We start from the raw sequence: 21694 nt of genomic DNA, 5'->3' as shown, positions 1-21694 counted from the left end.
GGGCATCTACATTTTCAACACAAGGAATACCTAGATGAAATTCAAAGGGTGCCCAAAGAGAAGTATAAAGATGTGGAGCCCATAGAGAAATTTGAGCTTTGGAAATTTTCTCTTGGGATGAATTCCCAATGAGAAAATTTGAGAGCATTGTGGGAGTGGTCAAATTCTGCTGGATCCGCAATTAAAGCGATTAACTCCGTAGTTAGTATGGCGTTAAATTTCAGTCATGAATGCGGTGATTATTACTACAATAACTACGCACAATGATTATGATTTAAGTGCGCAATGAATGACTATCATAAATACGCAATGAATGACGGTCGTAAGTACGCAATGATTAACTGTTATTAGTGCAGCAATAATTGTCATCATAAAGTGTTTAAATAAATGCAGCCATAAAAGCCGGAATAATGACGGCTTGCTCCCTAAGTAAGTCATCGCCTATATAAAGGAGGCTCGACGTCCAGGTAATCCATCAAATTCCAATTCTCTCTACTTCACCACTAAGAAACGTACTGACTTAGGCATCGGAGAGTTTTCTGCAGGTACCCCCCTCCTCCTCGAGCCGACGGTCAAACTTCGAGTCAACGCTCGAGGGAAGCTTCTCGATTGTTCCCGGTCAGCTCCCGCTCCAGTCCGCATTAATTGGTGAGTCAAACTCCTCTACGGAATTTTTCTGCACCAACAAGTGGCACCGTCTGTGGGAAGCAATTTTCCCTAAAAAGTGATGGCGGGAGCTGGCCCTGACGGGATCCTATTTCTGTCACTAAGGACTGGGAGTGATGGAATACAAGCCCCGAAGTGATAAAAATCTGGGTAACGTAAACTAGCATTCTTTCCTTTAGTAATCATATTTTGATTTTTTCCTTTTATATTTGAAATATATTTGTGGTTAGTGTTGTTGAAATGTATGTGTAAGGCTGGTGGCCAGAGTAAATACCCAAGGCCGGTGGCCAAGGAGAATAAAATGTTGTTGATCAGATTCAAAGGGAAATGAGGGCAATTCCATATCTCATGCTGAAAATGAATCTTCACCTTGAGGAAAGAATCGAGGCGGCTAGGGCTCGAGGAAAGAATCGAGGCGGCCAGGGCCCGAGGAAAGATTCAGGGCGGCCAAGGCCCGAGGAAAGATTCGGGGCGGCCAGGACGGCCAGGGCCCGAGGAAAGAATTGGGGTGGCCAGGACTCGAGGAAAGAATCGGGACGGCCAGGGCTCGAGGAAATAATTGAGGCAAGATTCGAAACAGCCAGAGAATGGAAATTTCCTCTTAGGAGGAGTGTCTAAAGAGAAAATTTGGGGGCATTGTGGGAGTGGTCAAATTCTGCTGGGCTCGCAATTAAACCAATTAACTCCGTAGTTAGTATGGCGTTAAATTTCAGTCATGAATGCGGCGATTATTACGACAATAACTACGCACAATGATTATGATTATAAGTGCGCAATGAATGACGGTCGTAAGTACGCAATGATTAACTGTTATTAGTGCAGCAATAATTGTCATCATAAAGTGTGTAAATAAATGCAGCCATAAAAGCCAGAATAATGACGGCTTGCTCCCTAAGTAAGTGATCGCCTAAGAATTGGTAGTGTCGAGGTTCGCTGCAGGCGGGGGTGGGATGACGTGTCTTACCCCTCGCCGAAGGCTGGGGTGGGATGATGGACCACACCCTCGCTGCAGGCAGGGGTGGGATGGCGTGACGAATTTTAATCATGTAGGATATAGGGTGTGTAATCGGTTATGTTCAAGAAATAGAGGCAATCCTATCCCCATATGTTGTTAAAACGCAATGCGTGGCGGATAGACTCACCATCACGGTTTGGTTTCCATTCTTCTATTGTTTTGCACAGCTCCATGCCTCGAATATTTCACTCTTGTTTTGTTTTTCTTTCTGAGCGTCTGCGAGCACAGACAAGAAAAACAAGGGGGCAACTAAGGGAGTGGAATACAAGGGAGCACATAGGAGAGCCGATTTCGAGGCACCCTCGTCGAAACCATGAAGGCGATTTCGAGGCATCCTTGTCGAGGCAATTATTGGATCGTCACATAAGAGATTATCGGCATCCATAGAAGCCAAGAAAAGTAAGGGGGCATATAGGAGAATGGAATACGTGTCCAAGCCATGACGGTCGTTGCGGCCGTCGTCGTCGTCACCTGGGCATCATCACCTAGGCCGACATTAAGATTAATGCTATGCCGATGACGTGACACCCTCGTTGAGGCACCCTTGTCGAAATGGATGCCGATTGCCGACGACGTGGCACCCTCGTCGAGGCATCCTTGTCGAAATAGACTCCAACATCGAGGCGCTTATGCCGACGACGTGGCACCCTCGTCGAGGCACCCTTGTCGAAATAGACACCGACATCGAGGCATCCTTGGCGAGTAGACGCCCACACCAACATCGAGACTTTGCCTACTTCGCTCAATGTTGAACGAGTAAGAAGGTCAGGCTATAGCGTTGTTATAGTAAAATAAAATGTGTTTTTATTTATTTATTCAATCATCGAGAACAAGGAACACTCGAGGCTAGAATTGAAAGAGACATCAGAAGCAGCTAGAAACGGTCACCTCCCACGTGACCTTTATTACATGAACATAATGCTGAAACGAATGAAAATTCGAAGGAAAACTTCAATTTTGGGAGGTGCCGTCGGAGCCCACGTAGTAAGGCAAAAGGGACTCATCTATCCCGGGGAAGTTCAGTATCATGCGTTGTCGGTATTCGGTGATGGCATCGCGATATCCATCTTCACAACTTTGAACGCGGACCTCGTCCAGAAACCTTTCTCGTCGATAACATTCGCGGAGCTCTACTTTCAGGCACTCCGCATGGTCCCTCGAGCGTTGAAGCTCCATTGACAAGTTGTGGACCTCCGCCTTCAGATTGCGCGCCTCTGACAAGGCATGCTCGAGCGAGTCCTGTAGTACGAAGGATTCCTCTCTCAAAGTTCAGAGGCGATGAGATTCGGGACTTGTTCCCCTGTCAGTACTCATGCTCCGACGACGAGGGCGACTAGGACCGGCACGAGCTCTTGGAGAGCGAGGAAGACTCGCCTCAGCATCTGCAGGGTAATTCAATACATCTTCGAGGAACTGGCGAGTGTCGAGATCAGATGAGAATCCCCCTGAGTGTTTGGAGGACCTGGACAGAAGGATAAAACTTTAATAGACTACCCATGCCTATAATAAAAGAAATAAGAGAGAAGTAAAGTAGGAAAAGAGAGAAACCTGTCAGATGAAATCGTAATAGGAGCTTGACGGTCAGGAGTGCGTTCCTCAGCACCAAAGATCTGTTTGCTACGCCCTACGGGAGAGTTGAAAACGATACGGATTTGTCTCTTTTGTGGAGCCATGGAGACGGAAGGGAGATTCCAGAAAGGTACGAAGAAGATGATGTTCAAATCAGGACAGATACATAGCTATTTATAAGTAGAATATGGAGATTTGAAGATTCAGAATTGAAATCCAGAATCAGCAAAGTGATAACCTTATTATGAGATGGATATTAGCATTTAAAAAGGCAATATTCGCATATGAGGTGGCGAGAAATCAACAGTCAAGTATCTTTCAGACATCAGTATCGAATCAAGGATATCATAATTTAAGGTGGAGATTCTGCATTCATCATTATACCATGGGGGATAATGTAAACAAAATCTATGGGGGCGAGATTACAATCAAGGGAATTATGGCAGTTTTATTGAAATATTGAGACAATTTATTGGATGAAATCAACTCAACAAGGAGGGAAATACACAAAGCCACATTTAGAAAATACCGAATAAAAACCCTATGGATTCGAGGAAAGTGAAAATGAAACGTAATGTGCTATCTCCAACACTTATTTGGAGCAAGGAAGGGATGATACTTCGTCTTCTCCGCCAGGCCCCTCAGAAGCATTCGACGCCGACGAAGGAGCATCCCCTGGTAGCATACCACGAATGGGAGAGTAGTCCCTGGGGGCAAACCCATAAAAGCAATCAAATTCGTCGGGCCTTACGTAGCATCTATCATCCTCCTTAGTTAAAGCCTGGTTCCATCCGAGTCGGAAATGTTTGGCGGACACGCGCTTCATTTTGGCGACACCCTTTTCAAACTCTTCGTCCTTGCTTCGAGTGACCAAAGCCAAGTCAGTTTTTAACTTCACTACCTCGGGATTTCGGTCCTCGAGGATGAGACTCAGCTGCGTCATTGACTCCATTTGGTCGTTTAGTTCCTTCTCCTTGGATTTTAGCTCTTGGTCAGCCTTCTCAATGCGTTGTTGCTGCCTGGAATGAAGAGCGTTGATACTGGGCAAAAAACGATGAGATGCCATGAGGGCCTGCACAAGCGGAAAGAAAGATGGGATCAACGCATGCATACGTGAATAAAAACCGTACATGAATAAATTTTTTTTAAAAAAGGGAAGCGGTACTTACATCAAGCTGGAAGGAGCATAGGTCGTCATAGAACTCTATAGCGCTCTTGGGAGGCCTGCCCGATCTAGGGTTCGATGACGCCAAGGCGCCGGCAATGGCTGACGTCGCCAAGCCGTTGGAATCTAAGGATTCACCAGCCATGACAAAAGAGCTATCTCGTTTCTTAAATCGCAATTCCAGAGCTGTAGGAGGAGGCGGTTGCATGGAAGAGGATGGACCCGACAAGGGTGAAGGGGTGCTTGTCGGGGGCACATGGGTCCTCGAGGGAGCAACATCAGTGGTAATATCCCTCAGGGACGTCGAGGAGGGCGAACCACCACGAGAAGAAGAGTGCGAAGCTAATTGAGTAGGCGATGCACGAGATGAGTCGTCACTAGCAGAGACCTCCACAACCTTTTGCTTCTTTCGAGGAGGAGGAATCATTTGAGGGAGTTCCCTCACGACGAGGAACGACCTTCCCTCATCAGTTTCATCGCTCTCAGGGTTATCCTCGAATCCTTCGGAGTTCACACTGTCATCTTCTTCCTTCGCTATCGAAATTTCTGAGCAGGGAACGATTGGTTTGAAGGCACCCTTAGCCTCAAGGTATTCAGCAAACAGGGATTCACTGAGGTCGGTCCAGTAGAAGTGGCTTTCTATCTTCGCAACAGAGAACGCTAAGGCTGCCCTTGACCTTGTACCAACCACATGGCTTTGATAGCGGCCGAATAAAGTTGAAGGGCGGCTGGATGTCATGTCAAGGAGATTCCCGCGAGTCACAAATTGAGAAGGATACCATCCGTGACCAACGAGGTGTCGCTCCAGCCACTCTACACGGTTCGGTGGAATTTTGGCCTTCGCTTGGGAAGGTTTGTAAGCTGCACGGCGAGCGGTCAAAGTTAGTATGTGGATAAGCAGTACAATGAAAAGGAAACAAGATCTAGGCACTTACCAAGATCATCCGCAAAAGCCTTCGGGGGAAGGAGGTCCAATTCGAGAGAGCGCTAACCGCCGGTAATCATCAGAGCCCTAGATTTTCATCCTTGACAATTATTGGAAACCACGAATGCCTTCATCTTTGGAAAGGGGGTGAAGTTAAAATCGGAACTTAATCACCCTGGAGCAGTTATAGAGATAAAGAAAGTCGGATAATCCCAATGAAACTTCCCATTTCCAACCCATGATCAAGAAGGCCGACAAGAGGAGATAGGAGTTTGGGGTAAGCTTAAATGGGTGTACTCCAAGAACGGCCCACATAAGCTGGAAAAGAGGGTGAATGGGGAATCGAATATACCGCAGCTGCTCAGGGGCCAATATCAAGGCATCTTCGGGGATGTTTCTGCTGGTATAGATGTCCGCATCCGCAGGAATCACCGAAAGCTTAACTCCAGGCGGCAAGGAGAACACCTCGGCATATTTCTCCAGGATGTGATTTTCCGGCCGCCAAGGCGTAGGTTCAGTAGTTGACTCTGCGTTTGTCCGTTGACTCTTCGTTAAGTCGGTAGTTTTGATTCGAGCCATGAGGGTACAAGGGGACGAATCTGCGAAAGGATAAGTGAAAAAGTAAAAACCCAAGTAGCGATGGAATTCTTCTAGCTGTGGGATTAGAAGGATGAAACCTCAGAGCAAGAGAGGTCGTGGTCAACGGGACTAGAGGAAGAAGGGAAGGTCAACAAAAAAAAAATATCAATGTATAGATACATATATATATATATATATATATATATCATAAGATAATAAAATAAAACAAAGGGAAGCAGCAGAAGAAAAAAGGAGCAAACAACAGACAAAAACAAAAAGGAAGGAGAGAATGTAGTGGGTACCAGGTCGGGTCCGAGCAAGGGGGCACGGATCGGCGAGGGAGGCTGGACGGCGGGGGATTCGCCGGCGAAACTCAGGATCACCGGCAAGGGCCTGGGGCGACGGGGGACTGCTGCACACCGAGGATGGGTCGAACGGTGCTGAGGCCGTGGCCGGGTCGCACGGGGCTGGAGGTTGGGCAACGTGGTGCTGGGGCCAAGCGGCGTAGCGCTGGGGGCTGAAGCGGTTGCGCGGCGACGAGGCAAGAAGGCGCGGGCCTGGGATCAGTCCGAATGTAGGCGAGCCAAGGAGGTGCGACGGCACCGATGGGGAGCAAGAACAATTGTTTTGGTTCAAAGCCAATTTTTGAGGCTCCATTTATAGGAATGTGATGACGATACCTTTGATGCGAAGAGAACCCAGAAGAATTCGGACCAAATTGAGAAAAATCAGGGATGAAATCGAACTGCAGGGGAATCCGGAAAGCAAGAAGGAACTGAACATTTCGATCCGGGTCAGACCAAGTTGAATCCCGGTCGTACTCGACTCGCCCAAAAAAAAAAAAAAAATTGGTTCAGGCCCGAAGGTGGAAGACCAGATTTGATCTTAGAAGCAGAGTTGGGCCAAGAATGGTACAGTGAGGGCTTGGTGTGGATCTAGGGGACCTCATCTTGGATTCCTTCTCAAATGGGTGCCCAAAGGAAAAGCTCAGGTAGCCTATTTTCGAAGTTCCAGCTTTTGGAAATTTTCTCTTCGGATGGGTGCCCGTCCAAAGAGAAAATTTGGGGGCATTGTGGGGGTGGTCAACGAATCTGACCCTACAATCAAGGCAATTAACGAGAAGTAATGACAGCAGTAAATACAACAGTTAATGTAGCCGTAACAGCGACGATAAATGCGACATTTAGTATGATAATCATGGTCGCCAATAAGTGACGGTTATTGCAGAAATAAATATGGTCTTAATGGCGGTGTGCCGCTCAAGTTACCACAACTTGCTGTGCAAGTTTACTTAAACTTGCAGTCCACGCCGAAATACATCTATAAATAGGCGGCTCGACGTCAAGGTAAAACATCGAATTCCAATTCTCTCTACTTCACCACTAAGAAACGTACTGACTTAGGCATCGGAGGGTTTTCTGCAGGTACCCCCCTCCTCGAACCGACAGTCAAACTTCGAGTCAACGCTCCAAGGAAGCTTCTCGATCAATCCTGGTCAGTTCCCGCTCCAGTCTGCATTCATTGGTGAGTCAAACTCCTTTACGGAATTTTTCTGCACCAACAATCCCCAACTCTTCTTCTTCTTCTTTCTCTTCAGCCAGTCAACCCCAAGTCCCCAACTTTGCTTCTCCTCCAAAAACTAAAGACCCCATCCCCGTTGTCTATTTTCCTCCTCGCGTCCTCAGCCACGAGCTTCAACGGTTGCAGGTGATTTTGCGGCGCCGACGAGTGGGACGAGGAGGTGGATGCGGTGGGGCTGCGGTGGCTGAGGGGATGAGAGTGACGGGGATTGGGTGATTGGGCGCGTCATCAGGTGAGGAAACTACGTAAAGGTTGAGTCTTTGGGTGTTGGGTGTGATGTAAAGGTTGAGTCGGGTAATGGTGGGTTGGTTTTAAAGGTTGAGTCTTTGTTAATGGTGGGTTTTTTTTTCAGAGGAGGAAGAAAGAAGAAGAAGGAGAAGAATAAGAAGAAGAAGGAGAAGGAACCAAAAGCCAAGATAAACCAGCCCGTTTTGTGCCGGTCCGGGTTTAGGCTGATCCCTGTTCTCTGCATTTGCAAGTCCGGCCCGAAGTACCTCCGCTGGTCCCGGTCCCGGTCCCGGTCCCTGTAAAAGTGATGCCGGTCTGGGACCGTGCCCAACCCTAATTTTATTGAACGATAGGCATTGTGGGAAAATTAGGGAGGTATAGATAGCAAATTGGTTATTTGTAAAAGTAAATTGAAGGAGATCTAATTGCAAATTTTGGAGGTATAAATAGAAACTCCCTACCAATGAGTTAGGATGACTTACTCTTTACATCATGTAGTTACTTTAGGGGACGAGCAGTATGTTTTCAAATAGTGACCAAACCCTGTCATTTATAATTAAGGGTGGGACTTGTGCCCCGTGTTGTATGCCTCCAAAACACTAGTATCACCTGATTTCTTTAAAAAACACATTCAGATAGAGAGAAAACACGTGCACGCTATATTATCTCAGTTTCTATATCAAATCATTCATTTGTATATCGAGCGAAGACAACTACTAAGATCCATTAATATTGAACTTAACAATTCTATGAGATAACTTAATCACTCGAGAGTCGAGACATGCAATTTGGCATTCTTTAAGTAGTAAACCAGTCTCTATACATTTTTTTGACTTTCGATCTTCAACTGAAGAGAGTTCAAAATTGGCTATAACAACAATGTTATATATCCACTCTTTGTTAGTTGGTCCATGTTTGAATACATATTTTTAATGGAAAATTCTACTATTATCTATACTATTATTAAGAGAGGAGAGTTTGTTAGCCAAAATAAAAAAATTTGACAGAAATGACCTTAGAAGATTAAAAAACTTTGAGAATTAATTAAATCACAATGACAATTATGACATTTACAAAATATATTTTTATTATAAAAAAAAATAAAAAATCCACAACCCACTTTTTACTCCCATTATCTTCTCTATGTAATGGCAGTTTTCTTTTTTATTTCAAAAAAAAAAAAAATACTTGCACATGCAAAGCGTGTATGGAGAATGACTAGTTTATACTTATTGTAACCTGAGATTTAAGCATTATATCTCCCTTAATTGTATTCAACAATTTTATAAATGAAGGCTTACTGGCATTTGCACTTGATCCTTTTTTTTTTTTTTTAAATGTCAAAGCGAGGTAATATACCCTTCCATTGACAGAGTTGACAAAGCTTATATCTTGTAACTAGTGATTCTAAAGTGATGAGAACATAAAGGACGACAAGATCATCGATAAAATTTTATTGGCTTCTTAATCTTCAAAGAGGCAAGGTATGCGCTCTTTTATAGCAAATCAACACATGGAATGTATAAAGTAAATGGAACAGATAGTGACATAACTACTGTGATAATTGAAGGGGTCCAGATGCCGCCGCCCACCCCACCCCACCCCACCCCACCCCCCAACTTCCCAACATTTTTTCAAAACTTAATTACATATGCTGATATGCCCCAATGAATAAGTACATGCATCCACCAAAAACTGAAAAGTAAATTTTGGAAGGCAATTACTGGTCAAAATTAAAACACGAGTGAAAATTATAAGAATATGCTTTTACTTTCAAGTATGGTAATGGTAAATTTTTATATATATTTTTTGATTTGTCAATCACACGGTGTTTTCAAAGGCTTCCTAGGTCCAGAGACTATTCCGTGCTCGGTAAATTTTTATATTTAAATCTTACCCAAATTTGGGATTTGGATTCGGGAAGGATTTGGGTCCGAATTTGGGACCCAAGTCGTACCCAAATTCGGATCTTGGATCCGAGACAAATGCTCCTTTTGTGCTGGTATTAGTTCTGGTTCTTGGGAGTTCGTCTACTGATATTCGAGTTTTTGACATCTCCGGTCACTTTCGAACTCTTGGTGAGCGAATCACCTATCTTAGGTGATTCTATCATCGGTTACGGTTACGGTTACAGTTACGGCTACGTATACTACTACATTTACACTGCTCTCATGACATATGCAGTGCAGCGATACTAAATTTTTTTGGTATCAAGTCACGTCTTGGTTACCCTTTACTCTATATGCGTTTGTGCATCTTGTTATATTTTAGTATTTTTTCTTCATTATAGATGCGTTTGTGCATCTTGTTATGCTTTATTATTTTTCTTTCGATGCGTTTTTATTGCTCCATGTACTCCTCAGTTTCAATTAATATAGCTTTGTCGTCTTTCTCATAAAAAAAAAAATTCATATATATTATTAATATAATTAAACTCCACCCACATGTTCATTGAGTCTGAGAGATTTAGTTGAAATTATTATCTCATGTCATAATTTAACTCAATCTGCTGAAAAGTTGAATAAATTGTTTGATTTATACAATTAATATGAAATTTGTCCACCTTAATTTTTTATTATTTCTCAGCTAAATCCAGCGATTAATTATTCAAAAAAAAAAAAATCCAGCGATTAAGATATTTGTATCCAACAAAACCTCATTGGTTCGAAAAATCCAAAAAATTCAAATTTCTGAGGCAAACTACGAAGTATGAAGTCATAAACAAATTTATTCAAGAAAAAAAAAAAGAGAGTCATAAACAAATAAATTCGGATCTTTGACTTCCGTTCGGATCCGACCCGAGGGGCCGGAGTCGGACCACAAAGGCATAAAACCGTGGAAGGAAAGAGATGAAGATTGAGCGGGAATATTGAAACGACCTTGGCGGGAAGACAATTTAATCCCTATATACCTCATATAAATACCACAGTTTTATCTCAGACCTCATACCCCGCCACTTTCACTCTCTCTCTCTAGATCAGATTGATTTCTCTCTCCAAGGGTTTCAGAAATGTTCTCAGGCAGCCAATTCGACGCCACCTCCGCCTTCGGCGGCGGCGGGTTCATGTCTTCTCAGGCCACTCAACACGGCGATTCCAATCCCTCCGCTGCTAGGGTAAAACATCTCTTCCTTCTCTCTCATCTGCAACTATTAAGCCCTAGAGTAACTGTAGCGAAAGTGAATTTACAGATCGGCTATGATTTAGGGCTATTTCACTGTAATTAGGGTTTCGGTTTAATTCGGCGCGTGGTTGGTTTTGATTGTGTTGCAGAGTCGTGAAAGTCACGGACTGGTTCCTGTGACGGTGAAGCAGATAAGCGAGGCTTATCAGTCTGGTGATGAGAAATCAAACTTTGTGATCGGCGGTGCTGATGTGGCCAATGTATTAACCTTTTTCATTTTTCTCTAATTTAAAAGTTTTTTTTTTTTTTTTTGTCAGTAGTAATTGTGATGTGATTGCTGGATTTCTGATACGTGTTTGGTTTAGGTATCTGTGGTTGGGATGGTCTTTGAGAAAACCGAGAAGACCACTGATGTTTCCATTACTGTCGATGATGGAACGGGGCGAATCAAATGCCGGAGATGGTAATTTTTGCATTTTTATAGTTGGATACTAGAGCTTTTGAAGAGTTTGTTTAGATATTTAGTGCACAATGTGATGCACAATTTACCAATAGAAGCTAGAACCGTGTTTTCAATTTTGAGAATTGGTATCTTGGTAATGGGTTGGCTAGGTTTTAATCTTTAAGTCATGCATTCTTCCTGCTTTTCTGCAAAATCAGTTGAACTCTGTGTGTTATTTGTTTAATAGGGTCAATGAGAATTTTGACTCACAAGAAATGGAGGAAATACAGTAAGTTTCAATTTCCATTGAGATTATGAGCACTCTTATAGATGTTTTGTAACACCAAAGACATAATGAGATTCTTATATGTCAATTCTAATCCACTTTGCTATAGAGATGGAATGTATGTTCGTGTCAATGGACATCTGAAAGCCTTTCAAGGTGTTCGACAGATAGTTGCATTCTCTGTGAGGTATGAATATATAGAATCTGTATTCTTTCAGTAATGCTCATGTCTGGAGGTTTCCAATTGGATTTAATATCTAATGCTTCACCCCTCTTATTGTACTGGGCCAAATAGCTTTCACCATGCATATGACTAATGTCAAATTGTCAATTGGAAGTAGAACTGTGCCATTAAAATAGGTGCCACACACACACACATATATTTATATATCTGCACATAGTAGACACAGGGGCATGGTTCGCACAGACACATGAACAAAAATATTGTATCTGATTTGTTTGTTTCAATGGTTTCATTATGGAAAGTCGAGGAAAACTTGTTTCAATGGTTTCAATATGGCTTAACAATTCTATTAACTTGTTTACAGGTTTTCCCCCTTTCCCTAAGTTCTGTAGAAATCTTAAAATATTGTCCTGTTAAATATGTTGGATATTAGATAAATTTTGTGGCAAAAAGATGTTGAATTTAGATATACTCGGTTTATGTTCTTTTGTGATGCAGCATGTTGGAGAATGTTTTTATCTATGTAGAAATTAGTCTTTTTGATTCACTGCATGAAGATAAACTTGTATTTCTTTTGGATACCTTTATTGAAAAAGTGTGTGCTCCGTGTCATGCTTGTCAATACTGCATTCCTATAACTAAACTAGTCAATAGTATATGATTCAAATTTGGTTTGTGTTGCAGGCCTGTGAAGAACTTTGATGAAGTTGCCTTCCACTACATTGAGTGCATATATAACCATTTACAGTTACAGGTATCTATACTAATTTGAAGTAGTGAGACAATTACCTTGATTTATGCATTCATTCACTCAATTATGAATTTAAATATTATGTATCTCTTGTGTTCTTTTATTTATGGTGTTATTACATTTGTAGAAGCTCCAAGGAAATGCTGTTAATCAACCTCAGCCTATGGGATCATCTGTGTACACTCCTGTGAAGAGTGAGCCAAGTGGATATCAGACAGCCTCATCAAACCAAGTGCGTTATCTGAGTAGGACCAGTTACATGAGTAGGACAAGTTACATTTCAAACTATTCCTGCATAGCATGTGCAATTAATGGTTCAATTTTTGTAGTTCTCGGGGCAGCTTACTATTGATGGACGAATGAGCGCTCCTGAATTGATCCTTGAATATTTGTCGCAGCCTTCAAGCATGTGAGTTACCATGTTTCCTTTTTGGGTTTTGCTAGTGTTGCCTTGTGTAGTGTAAGATAGGGTGTCTCCCCATGTTTGGTGTTACGAGTTTTACCTGCTATTTCACTTGGCCTTGTGTTGTGTAACATGCGTTTTCTCCCCAAGTTGACTCTTGTTACTGGTTTTTATTGCAGTGAGAGTGCAAACGGAACATCGACAGAAGAGCTTTCCCAGCGCCTAAAACTCTCCATGGACAAGATCTTGTACGCTTCCTCTCCCTCTCTTTACACCTGTGTACACACACAGAAACCTATGATTCATGTGAGGTAGCTTATACTTGTAATTTACTTTTCTGTGACAGGGTTGGTATCAAGTCTCTTGATGACGAAGGCCTAGTATATTCCACAATCGATGATTCTCACTTCAAGAAATGTTAGACGTGGCCAGTCTTCTTCACGAAACCAACTGTATGCCGCTGTTGGAAAATGCTCATATGACTGTTGGGTGTATATTTCTCGTTTAACATTCTCTGTAAAACTGTTACTCTGTCAAAGTTTGCTGCTTCAGTGTTTTTGTAGACCGAAACATTTTCCTCGACCCCCGAAATGGTTATAATTTCGAATTCACAAACTACTTCTGTACTTTTCATGATTTATTACTACAAAAAGAAAAGCACGTACGAGTGATAAGCTGTGGTCCTCAAACCGGGAAGCAACTAGGAGGCTAGGTAGCTCCCTGCATTAAAAACGAGCCCGCATGGTGCCATGGAAACGTGACAAATCTAAGAACAAAGATATCTTCCCTACCATTGGTTCACCTAAATTTCAAGCTAAAACACAAAAACGGAACTCTCAATTTCTCACTGCCTTCAAAATTCAAATGATGCACACAGAGACTAAAAATTTTTCAAGTACGTACCCGAAAAGATGACTGCTCGCCGTCTTAGGCTATCTGCCCCCCACTAACTTTCAGCACCTAACGAATTTTCAACCAGAATTATTGAAGGACAAGCTTGTTGGTTTGGTCTTTTAGAAAGTCAACATGGCCGGAACAAACTTTCTGCTCAACTTTGGACGTGGTTGAATGACAATCGTCATAAGTTAAACTACGACGTACAGACGAAGATGGTGATAGATTAGAATCACATTTTGAATTCTCAATTCACCTAGTATTATATTATTTTAAACGTACTTGCACGTGATCTAGATTAAACCCTAATTACGCGCCCTAATTTACACCAGCTGCAGCTGTAAACCTCTTTTCGATCGTCGCCTTGTTATAGAAAATGCTTATCTTGACATTATTCAAGTCACTTCACTGTCCGAAAAAAATCGAATTATTAAAGTGTTCTATTACGTGATATTAGAAGTATTAAGTTGTTTAATCGATGAGATTTCAAGCATAATTATTTAAAATATCACATTTATCTATATTATTATTAAGAGAAGATAGTTTGTCAACCAAAACAGAATTTTAATCCTTAAAATATTAAAAAATCTTTCAACTGAAATATTCGACAAGGACAAAAACACCAATTCACAAGAGCAATTTTCTTCATATTCTATGAAATAACTGCCCACGTAATTATACACATTCATAAAATGTATTCCGCCTCTTAGTTTGTTTAATAACTAGAGTTTTCATGAAACGAGTGGAGCGGAGTGGTTTGTGAATGTCCTGGACCACGTTCTCTTGGGCAAAAACAAAGTGGAATTGTCATTCATTAAATGAGAGTACGAGACTATGAGAGTATGAGACCGAGGATACGTATGTAACAATGTGGTTGAGAAATATTATAATTCTTTCTTATGATTTGGTCAGATTATTAGAAAATATTTTGTTGGGCCCATGCATCACGTTGAGAATTTCTTTAAGAGGGAGTGCGTAAATCGCTTTGTTTGTTTTTAATAGGTGGGATGCTCGGCTCAGATCTCTATGGGAAAATAGTGACGCACATTTTTTATGGGAAATTTAACCGTACAATAATGGAGATTGAGATTCAGAGAGGCTTTTACCTATAAAAACCAGACACTAGCTTTCGTGCCAATTGCCTCATTACTCATCGCTCACTACTATTACTACTACTAGCTACTAGCTACTAGCTCAGAATAAGAACGATGGGTAGAGGTCCTCGGTGTTCTAAGGATGGACTCAACAAAGGGGCTTGGATGGCAGCCGAAGACAAATTGCTCTTGGATTACATCAAGAACCACGGTGAAGGCAAATGGAGCAATGTTGCCAAAGAAACAGGTTACAAACAATCCCAGCTTCCATCAGCTTCTTTATTACTTACCTGTTATGGCATTACTTGTGTTTTAAGTGATCTCAGAGAGAGAGAGAGAGAGAGAGAGAGAGAGAGAGAGAGAGCTCTTTTAATTAATGGTTTTCAGAGTTTTTATGGCAAATTTTCTTTTATATGTAAATGGAAATGATCCCAAGAAACGCTATGTTTTCAACCATTTTTGGAAAAAGAGATCCAACAACAAAGTTTGCATCATCCCCACTTGATCTGGCAATTTGCTGCTTCTTCATTCTGGGGATCGATGAGAGGCCAGAGTAGGTTGACTGTACGTTATATGATGAGTTAGTAATAAATTAATCAACCACGCATATAATTAAATAGTTAGTAAACAAACTAATGAAAATTAAGAACAATGTTACGTTTGTGTGTGTGTATATTTCAATATAATGCAGATTTCTGATGATGATGGATGGTGATATATGCAGGTCTTAAGAGATGTGGGAAGAGCTGCCGGCTTCGGTGGATGAACTATCTGAGACCAGATATTAAGAGAGGCAGCATTTCAGATGATGAAGAAGAACTAATCATCAGACTCCATAAGCTCCTAGGCAACAGGTACTCGTTAGTTTATTTTCTCTGTAATTAATTAGTGTAGTTAAGGTGAAATTTAGGAAGAAATAATTAACAGAATTTTGCAGATGGTCTCTGATCGCAGGAAGACTTCCCGGGCGAACAGACAATGAAATCAAGAATTACTGGAACTCCAACTTAGCCAAGAAAATGGCACAAGCTCAAAGTTCATCTCAGTCCAAATGCAATAATGTCATTGTCCAGCAAATCCCTGACCAGGCGCAGCCGCAGCAGCAATGCAGTAGGGTCAGCACTGTCGTTCCCCCACGGCCACCTACTAGTACTACTGCTGCAGCTAGTCCACTTCCTCATAGAACCCTTGATGACTTCTCTAATAATGTGGCCATCAATAATACCAACGACTTGGTCAAGGCTGTTAATTCTGTCGACTCACGAATCTCCAGCGAAGATGTTTCACTATCTACAGCAACCACTACTAATACTACTAGCGATGGTGATGATCAGTTAGGAAGTTCGCCAACGAATTTTATGATGGATTTCAACACTGACGATCACGAGGACTTCTGCAAAATACTGGACTGTGACTTTGCAAATCTGAACAATGCCATTGATGGAGATGATGAGCATCAAGGTAGTCCGGTTTTAGTACTACCTAAGCAGATGATGGACAAAAATATTCAAGCTGCTGATTTTGGGTCCTTGGCTTCATTTCTGGAGTCTGATGAGGATTGGCTTGGGAATGATCTAAATGTCATGTTGAGTTAATTAGCTTTGAGGGTGCACGGTCTCATGTGTGCCCTACAGTGCTTCCTATGATTAGCTGCTAGATCCAGTAATTAGCTATATTTATGTTCTAGCTAGGTACGGCTCATGTTTAGTTAATACCGTGTGAATAAAACCTAATAATAACTGCCTCCATATCCAACCAATATTCTCCTCTCTTAACTGTTTAAGGTTGTAAAATGCATTATCTGAAATCAATGTATCAACAAATGATTCGACTTTAAGCATAATAATGTAGGGGTACCAACTCATTCAAAATTTCTTGTGCACACAAAGCACGCACTCCTATAAATAATTTGAGTACTAGCTGTGGTAGTTTTCTCCTTTGAAAACATGTGAGGTGAAGGCATTTACCATGGAGATATAGATATAGTAAGATGATTTTACTTCTTAGGCTCTGATTAACAACTCGTATACATTACTGTTGTTGTCTCCGTTAACACGCTTCAACATTTCAAAACTTCTGCGACTCCCTAGAAAGTCGATCCGTTTAAAAATTGCATAACCGCGTTGTGCTGTTTCTTTACTTGCATACACTGATCGAAGCCGATCCGCGTGCTTCGAGTCTGTGTGAATTGCAGCCTCTATTTCGTGGACTGACATGCTCTCCTGCAATAATAAAAGACAGATGAGAGAGTATGAGACCCTCCATTAAACCAATGACTCAAAAGTTTACAGCAAAATAACTGAGTGTCTCAATTTGTACCTGGTAATATGCATAGATATGATCTAACACCTGCAAGCATGTAAACCCATCATTGCTGAAAAACGTTCTGGAGGATGGCCCCATCTCAGCAAATCGGTCAATTGGGAAAAGGATGGTAAGAAACTGGTTTTTAAATATCAGCTCCGATTTCTCACTGTGGACAATCGACAATTACATAAAAGAGGTCTGTGAGATACGTGTGAAACAAATCTTGGGAATTATTGTCTGCTTTAAGGAGGTGGGGCATGGGAAGACAGAGACTAATCAACTACCTTTCCTTGAGTGGTCTAGTTAAGTTTGCAAATGAAGCCTCTGATTCCTTGCCATCACCTTTTGCATCAAAGAATACAGATGTTTGATGTTCACCAACATCTTCAGAACTGAAAGTCTCGGTGTAGATGGACGCCGCCGAAGTTGGCTCTGAAATTGACCAGCAAATGGAATCCAGAAGGCTGCTAGGAGTTATTGGACGCATGGGGGTTTGACAGGTCTGCCATAACAACAGAGAACGTAACTTAAATGCTGCACTGTGAAGTATATAATAGCAAAATACGTATTCAATGATGCTGTTAACATTGAGCAGGCACTATAAAAAAATCCTTCTAATGCACCAGCAGAAAGGTACTAAATAGCAGGAAACTGATCGTCTTCTTGTATTTGTTCACCTTACATTACTGGTATGAAGCAGTTCAAACACCTACCATAGACACCTATTTTCTTTATCAGCTTAAAAAGTCACCTATGCCAGCTGGAAGAGTCAGCAAAATTCAAAACCCTTCAACTACATGTCATCTAACAAAGAGCTAAAAACATGAGATAATCGTCAATATTGGCTCAGTTTTATAATCTGAAAATCTAGGTCCCAAAATGACATAGAAAAAATCTTTACTGTAGACAGCAGCTGAGTTTACCAAGTAACTTGTATTTTCTCATTTATGTGTTGTACACTTATACTCAAATTTAAGCTGATATAAAGTAATTCTGTAACTCCTTTAAAAAAAAAGTAATTCTGTAACTTGAACAAAAGTACAAAACTATGGTTCGCTCCCAAGCAGAGAAAACAACAAAAACTTAAGTACTTATCATACTAAACTAGATAAGAAGCACGGATTGATAACCCATAGAAACCCAACACAATTAACCATTACCTGCATTCGAAGACCACGGCGATTTCTAACCCCAGTTTTAGCAGAATTCACAATCTTTTGCCTCTTCTCAAGGTTTGCTATATTTCTGTAAGTCTGAGCATCTTCAGGGACATTTTGCTCAGTTGTTTCCTGGTAGAATAAGAAAAAGAATATTACCAGCAGCACAACTTGGAAAAACCAAACTCATATTACTACACAAACAAAAATTATATCATTTAGAGCACTTCAGCATTGCATCCCAGCAAAAACCAAGGGTTTGAGGCAGAAGAGAGATAAAAAGAAGTCCAACATGACATTTACACAATAATTTGTAGAAAAATACCTCATCTGCATTGCCATTTTGCAAATCTTCAAGTATCATACCAACTTGCCGGGCCAAGTCTGCAGACATATACACAAGCCTTTGCACATACTTCTCCTTGACTGTTTTCAAAACCCACAGTGGCTGACACATCAGAAACAAAATTAGTTTTATTGTCATAAAAGAAATATACAGGGCAACTTTACAATTGCAGGTCATGACATTAGGAAAAACAATATGAAGACAGCCAAAATTATAATAGGGCATCAAAAAGTTGATAGTGTAAATTTATTTCGAGTCTCAACATATACCCCCAATAAACCATGTGCAGTCTAGATCCTGATTCAAATATATGCCGAACACAAGAATTTTGACTGAAAGTAAAATACAAACAAGAATGGCTTGCAGGTCTCACTGTAACGATATTGCTAGAGTGGCCAAGATATTTACGGCTGGAAGACCCTTCACACACCACATGAGTGGCTCGGCAACCAACAAACCATTGATCCAGGAATGTGGCACCCTCTCTACTAGCAGCCTGAATAACCTGCAAGGATGATGAAATGATTTTGAGACACTAAAAGAAACTTTACAAACACAAAGGTGTCACTTTTATCTAGTCTGACATTGGATAATAATATCACTTGTAAATCTTTCTTTTTAGCTAGAGAAGAGAACAAGGTCCTAACCGTTTCTTAAAAATACTAAAGTACATCTTGCCTAGAAATTCAACTTTACCTTGTTCCTCAGTTCAGCTGATATATCCAAGTCGACATACATGGAGTGACCAGATAGAGTAGAATCAGAACTTCTGTTACAGTTAGACTCTCTTCCAGAAAATTGTGGTTCTTCAATCATGCTTAACTGCTTGATTCCATGAGCACCAACAGGAAGACAAGAATGTTCCGTACCAGAAAACCCAACAAGCCTATTCAACTCATCCAAACGAATACCATTCTGTCCCAAACTCTTGATACTATAGAGTGATTCACTCAGCCTCACTGCAAACCGTTAAAACGCAACTGGATTTATACTAAGCTTTTGGATTTCTTACATGAAATGTACATAAAACAGAGTTCAGCCTCTAAAAGTATTCGTCAAATCAATGCAGGCAATAAGTATATAAGATAAACCATACTTACCATTCTTCCTAACACTGTCCACAAACCACCCAATCGTAACAATAGAGAGGCCATTTCTCGATCCATGCTTCAGAGCATGCTCAAATTTGGGACCACCAAAGCTGTAACACTTGTTAAAGAATCCACACAAGCCTTGCAATGCACATCAATCTATCATAAACCCTCAATCCTACCAAAGAAGATTGACAAATTTCTCCCCAATCACATATTAACAAACCCATAAAACAGCTGCAAGTAACATAATTTCGAAAAGAAAGGATATTTGGACCACCAAATGTGTACATTGGGGATGCAAGTGAGGGCTATACTGCCCTCCCAATCTCTCAGTTGCTTCCATCACTTGTTTCCTCGCTTCTGCCAAATCAATAACCACCACAAACTATTTACCACATACTCAACAATTTACCAAGTTTCAATTCAAAGCTTGCTGCTTTTTTTCTTACCTTTAGATAAACCAGTAACGCATATAACAAGCCCGGAAAACGGTGCGTTTGATCGGACGACCGTCTCTGACCCAATAGAGTTGGCTGCCGGAGACATTGGCCCAAAAGTTTTCTGAACCTTAAACGAAGGCAACGGAGAAGATAACCCACCAGACAATCTAGAACAACCCTTGCTCCTTATCACTTCCACTCCACCCATTACTACAAACTCCACTCACAACATACAATGATGGATTACTGGGCGGGAAAAAAGGTTTGAACTTTGAAGCAAAACTGATGAAACCCAATCAGGGGAGGAAGAATTACAAGAACCCAGAAACGAAAAAGAAGAGTGGGATGCGTTTGCAGGAATGGGAGTCCTTATTGGAAAGCGAAGATAAGAAAGCAGAGAGGTCAGAGTCGGACAAAGAGTGGATTTTGGAAGATGGGTTTGGTCAATTTGGATTCATTGGGTTTGTGAGAACCACTGAATGTAAAGGTTTCGAGGCAGAAAAAGAATCCAAGTTTTTTGAACTATTATGTGCTGTGTTTATGAATCTGAGTACTTTTTTCGGTTTTCCGGAAAATAAAGTGAGAAACGGGAATGGCCTGATTTTTGAAGAGGCAGAAGCACGAGCAGTTGGTCAAAAGGTTGTGTTTGTTTTAACGAGTTGGGCGGGTTAAAAGAGTCGGGTCCCCACTAAGGACAACGAGATGCTAAAGATGGGTATTATGATTTGCTTGGTGATTAAGCTTGGTGTTCATTATTGATTTATATCAACATGACAACTGACCAGCTAAATTGCCTGAATGTCACAATCAAAATTAGTGCTTTGAGATAATTGCATAAATGTCACAATCGAAATAAGCACTGTGTTTGTACCATAGTAAAACACAGAATTGATATAATACGAAAAAAAAATATAATACATGTATCATTCAGATTATGCACTAATAATGCGCTTGTATCCAGAAATATGTCGTTTGAGCATGAATAAGTTACCAAATTCGAATCCCATTTTTCGGAATGACAAACCCTAACAACAATACTAAAATGTCCATATCTCTTTCAACAATTTTTCTAATTTCAGAAAAGAAACATCGACATTTCTGGTCAGTGGTGATGCGACTTGTACTAGTTTATTTCTTGCGGGTGTTCTTGGAAGTTGAATGGCTGTACTTTACAGATTACAGTCGTTTTCCATGATGCACAAAGTTGACTGAATTCTTAATAAGGAGTTGCACAAATTTGTGATATGAAATAAAGGTAGAGATGTAACGTGCAACTGATAACGCCACCTGTGGTGACTCCAAACACATAAACAATCATTATGGTTGACTCAAATTAGCTATTATGATAAGCAATTAGTCATGCCATAATGTCATGGATGGCTTATCTTCACAAATAATAAATTTCATAAAAGCTTTTATATAAAGGTAGGAATATAACAGTAACA

At 41.1% G+C, this 21694-nt stretch overlaps 3 protein-coding genes across 3 annotated transcripts; 2 read left to right on the top strand and 1 right to left on the bottom strand.

The window, feature by feature from the left end:
- The first annotated feature begins 10493 nt into the window (after positions 1-10493).
- On the top strand, positions 10494-13535 carry LOC133739171 (replication protein A 32 kDa subunit A). Its single transcript, XM_062166904.1, has 10 exons — positions 10494-10843; positions 11001-11111; positions 11217-11314; positions 11541-11582; positions 11689-11766; positions 12448-12517; positions 12642-12746; positions 12844-12923; positions 13097-13165; positions 13264-13535. The coding sequence occupies exons 1-10, from the start codon at positions 10739-10741 to the stop codon at positions 13337-13339; spliced, it is 834 nt and encodes a 277-aa protein (XP_062022888.1). The 5' UTR covers positions 10494-10738; the 3' UTR covers positions 13340-13535.
- A 1375-nt stretch (positions 13536-14910) lies between these two features.
- LOC133739635 (transcription factor MYB1-like) lies at positions 14911-16664 on the top strand. The gene is made up of 3 exons (XM_062167418.1): positions 14911-15152; positions 15630-15759; positions 15843-16664. The coding sequence occupies exons 1-3, from the start codon at positions 15020-15022 to the stop codon at positions 16498-16500; spliced, it is 921 nt and encodes a 306-aa protein (XP_062023402.1). The 5' UTR covers positions 14911-15019; the 3' UTR covers positions 16501-16664.
- A 50-nt stretch (positions 16665-16714) lies between these two features.
- Positions 16715-20903, bottom strand: LOC133739633 (uncharacterized). Its single transcript, XM_062167417.1, has 10 exons — positions 20259-20903; positions 20078-20169; positions 19816-19918; positions 19412-19674; positions 19089-19220; positions 18695-18817; positions 18373-18501; positions 17497-17714; positions 17225-17378; positions 16715-17127 (listed from the first exon to the last, which is right to left on the bottom strand). Exons 1-10 carry the CDS (start codon positions 20455-20457, stop codon positions 16909-16911), a joined length of 1632 nt encoding a protein of 543 aa, XP_062023401.1. The 5' UTR covers positions 20458-20903; the 3' UTR covers positions 16715-16908.
- Between the last annotated feature and the right edge of the window lie 791 nt (positions 20904-21694).

This window comes from Rosa rugosa, chromosome 3 (genome assembly GCF_958449725.1).
Source record: "Rosa rugosa chromosome 3, drRosRugo1.1, whole genome shotgun sequence".
NCBI classification, from domain to species: Eukaryota; Viridiplantae; Streptophyta; class Magnoliopsida; order Rosales; family Rosaceae; genus Rosa; species Rosa rugosa.
This window is presented reverse-complemented; position numbering and strand designations above follow the sequence as displayed.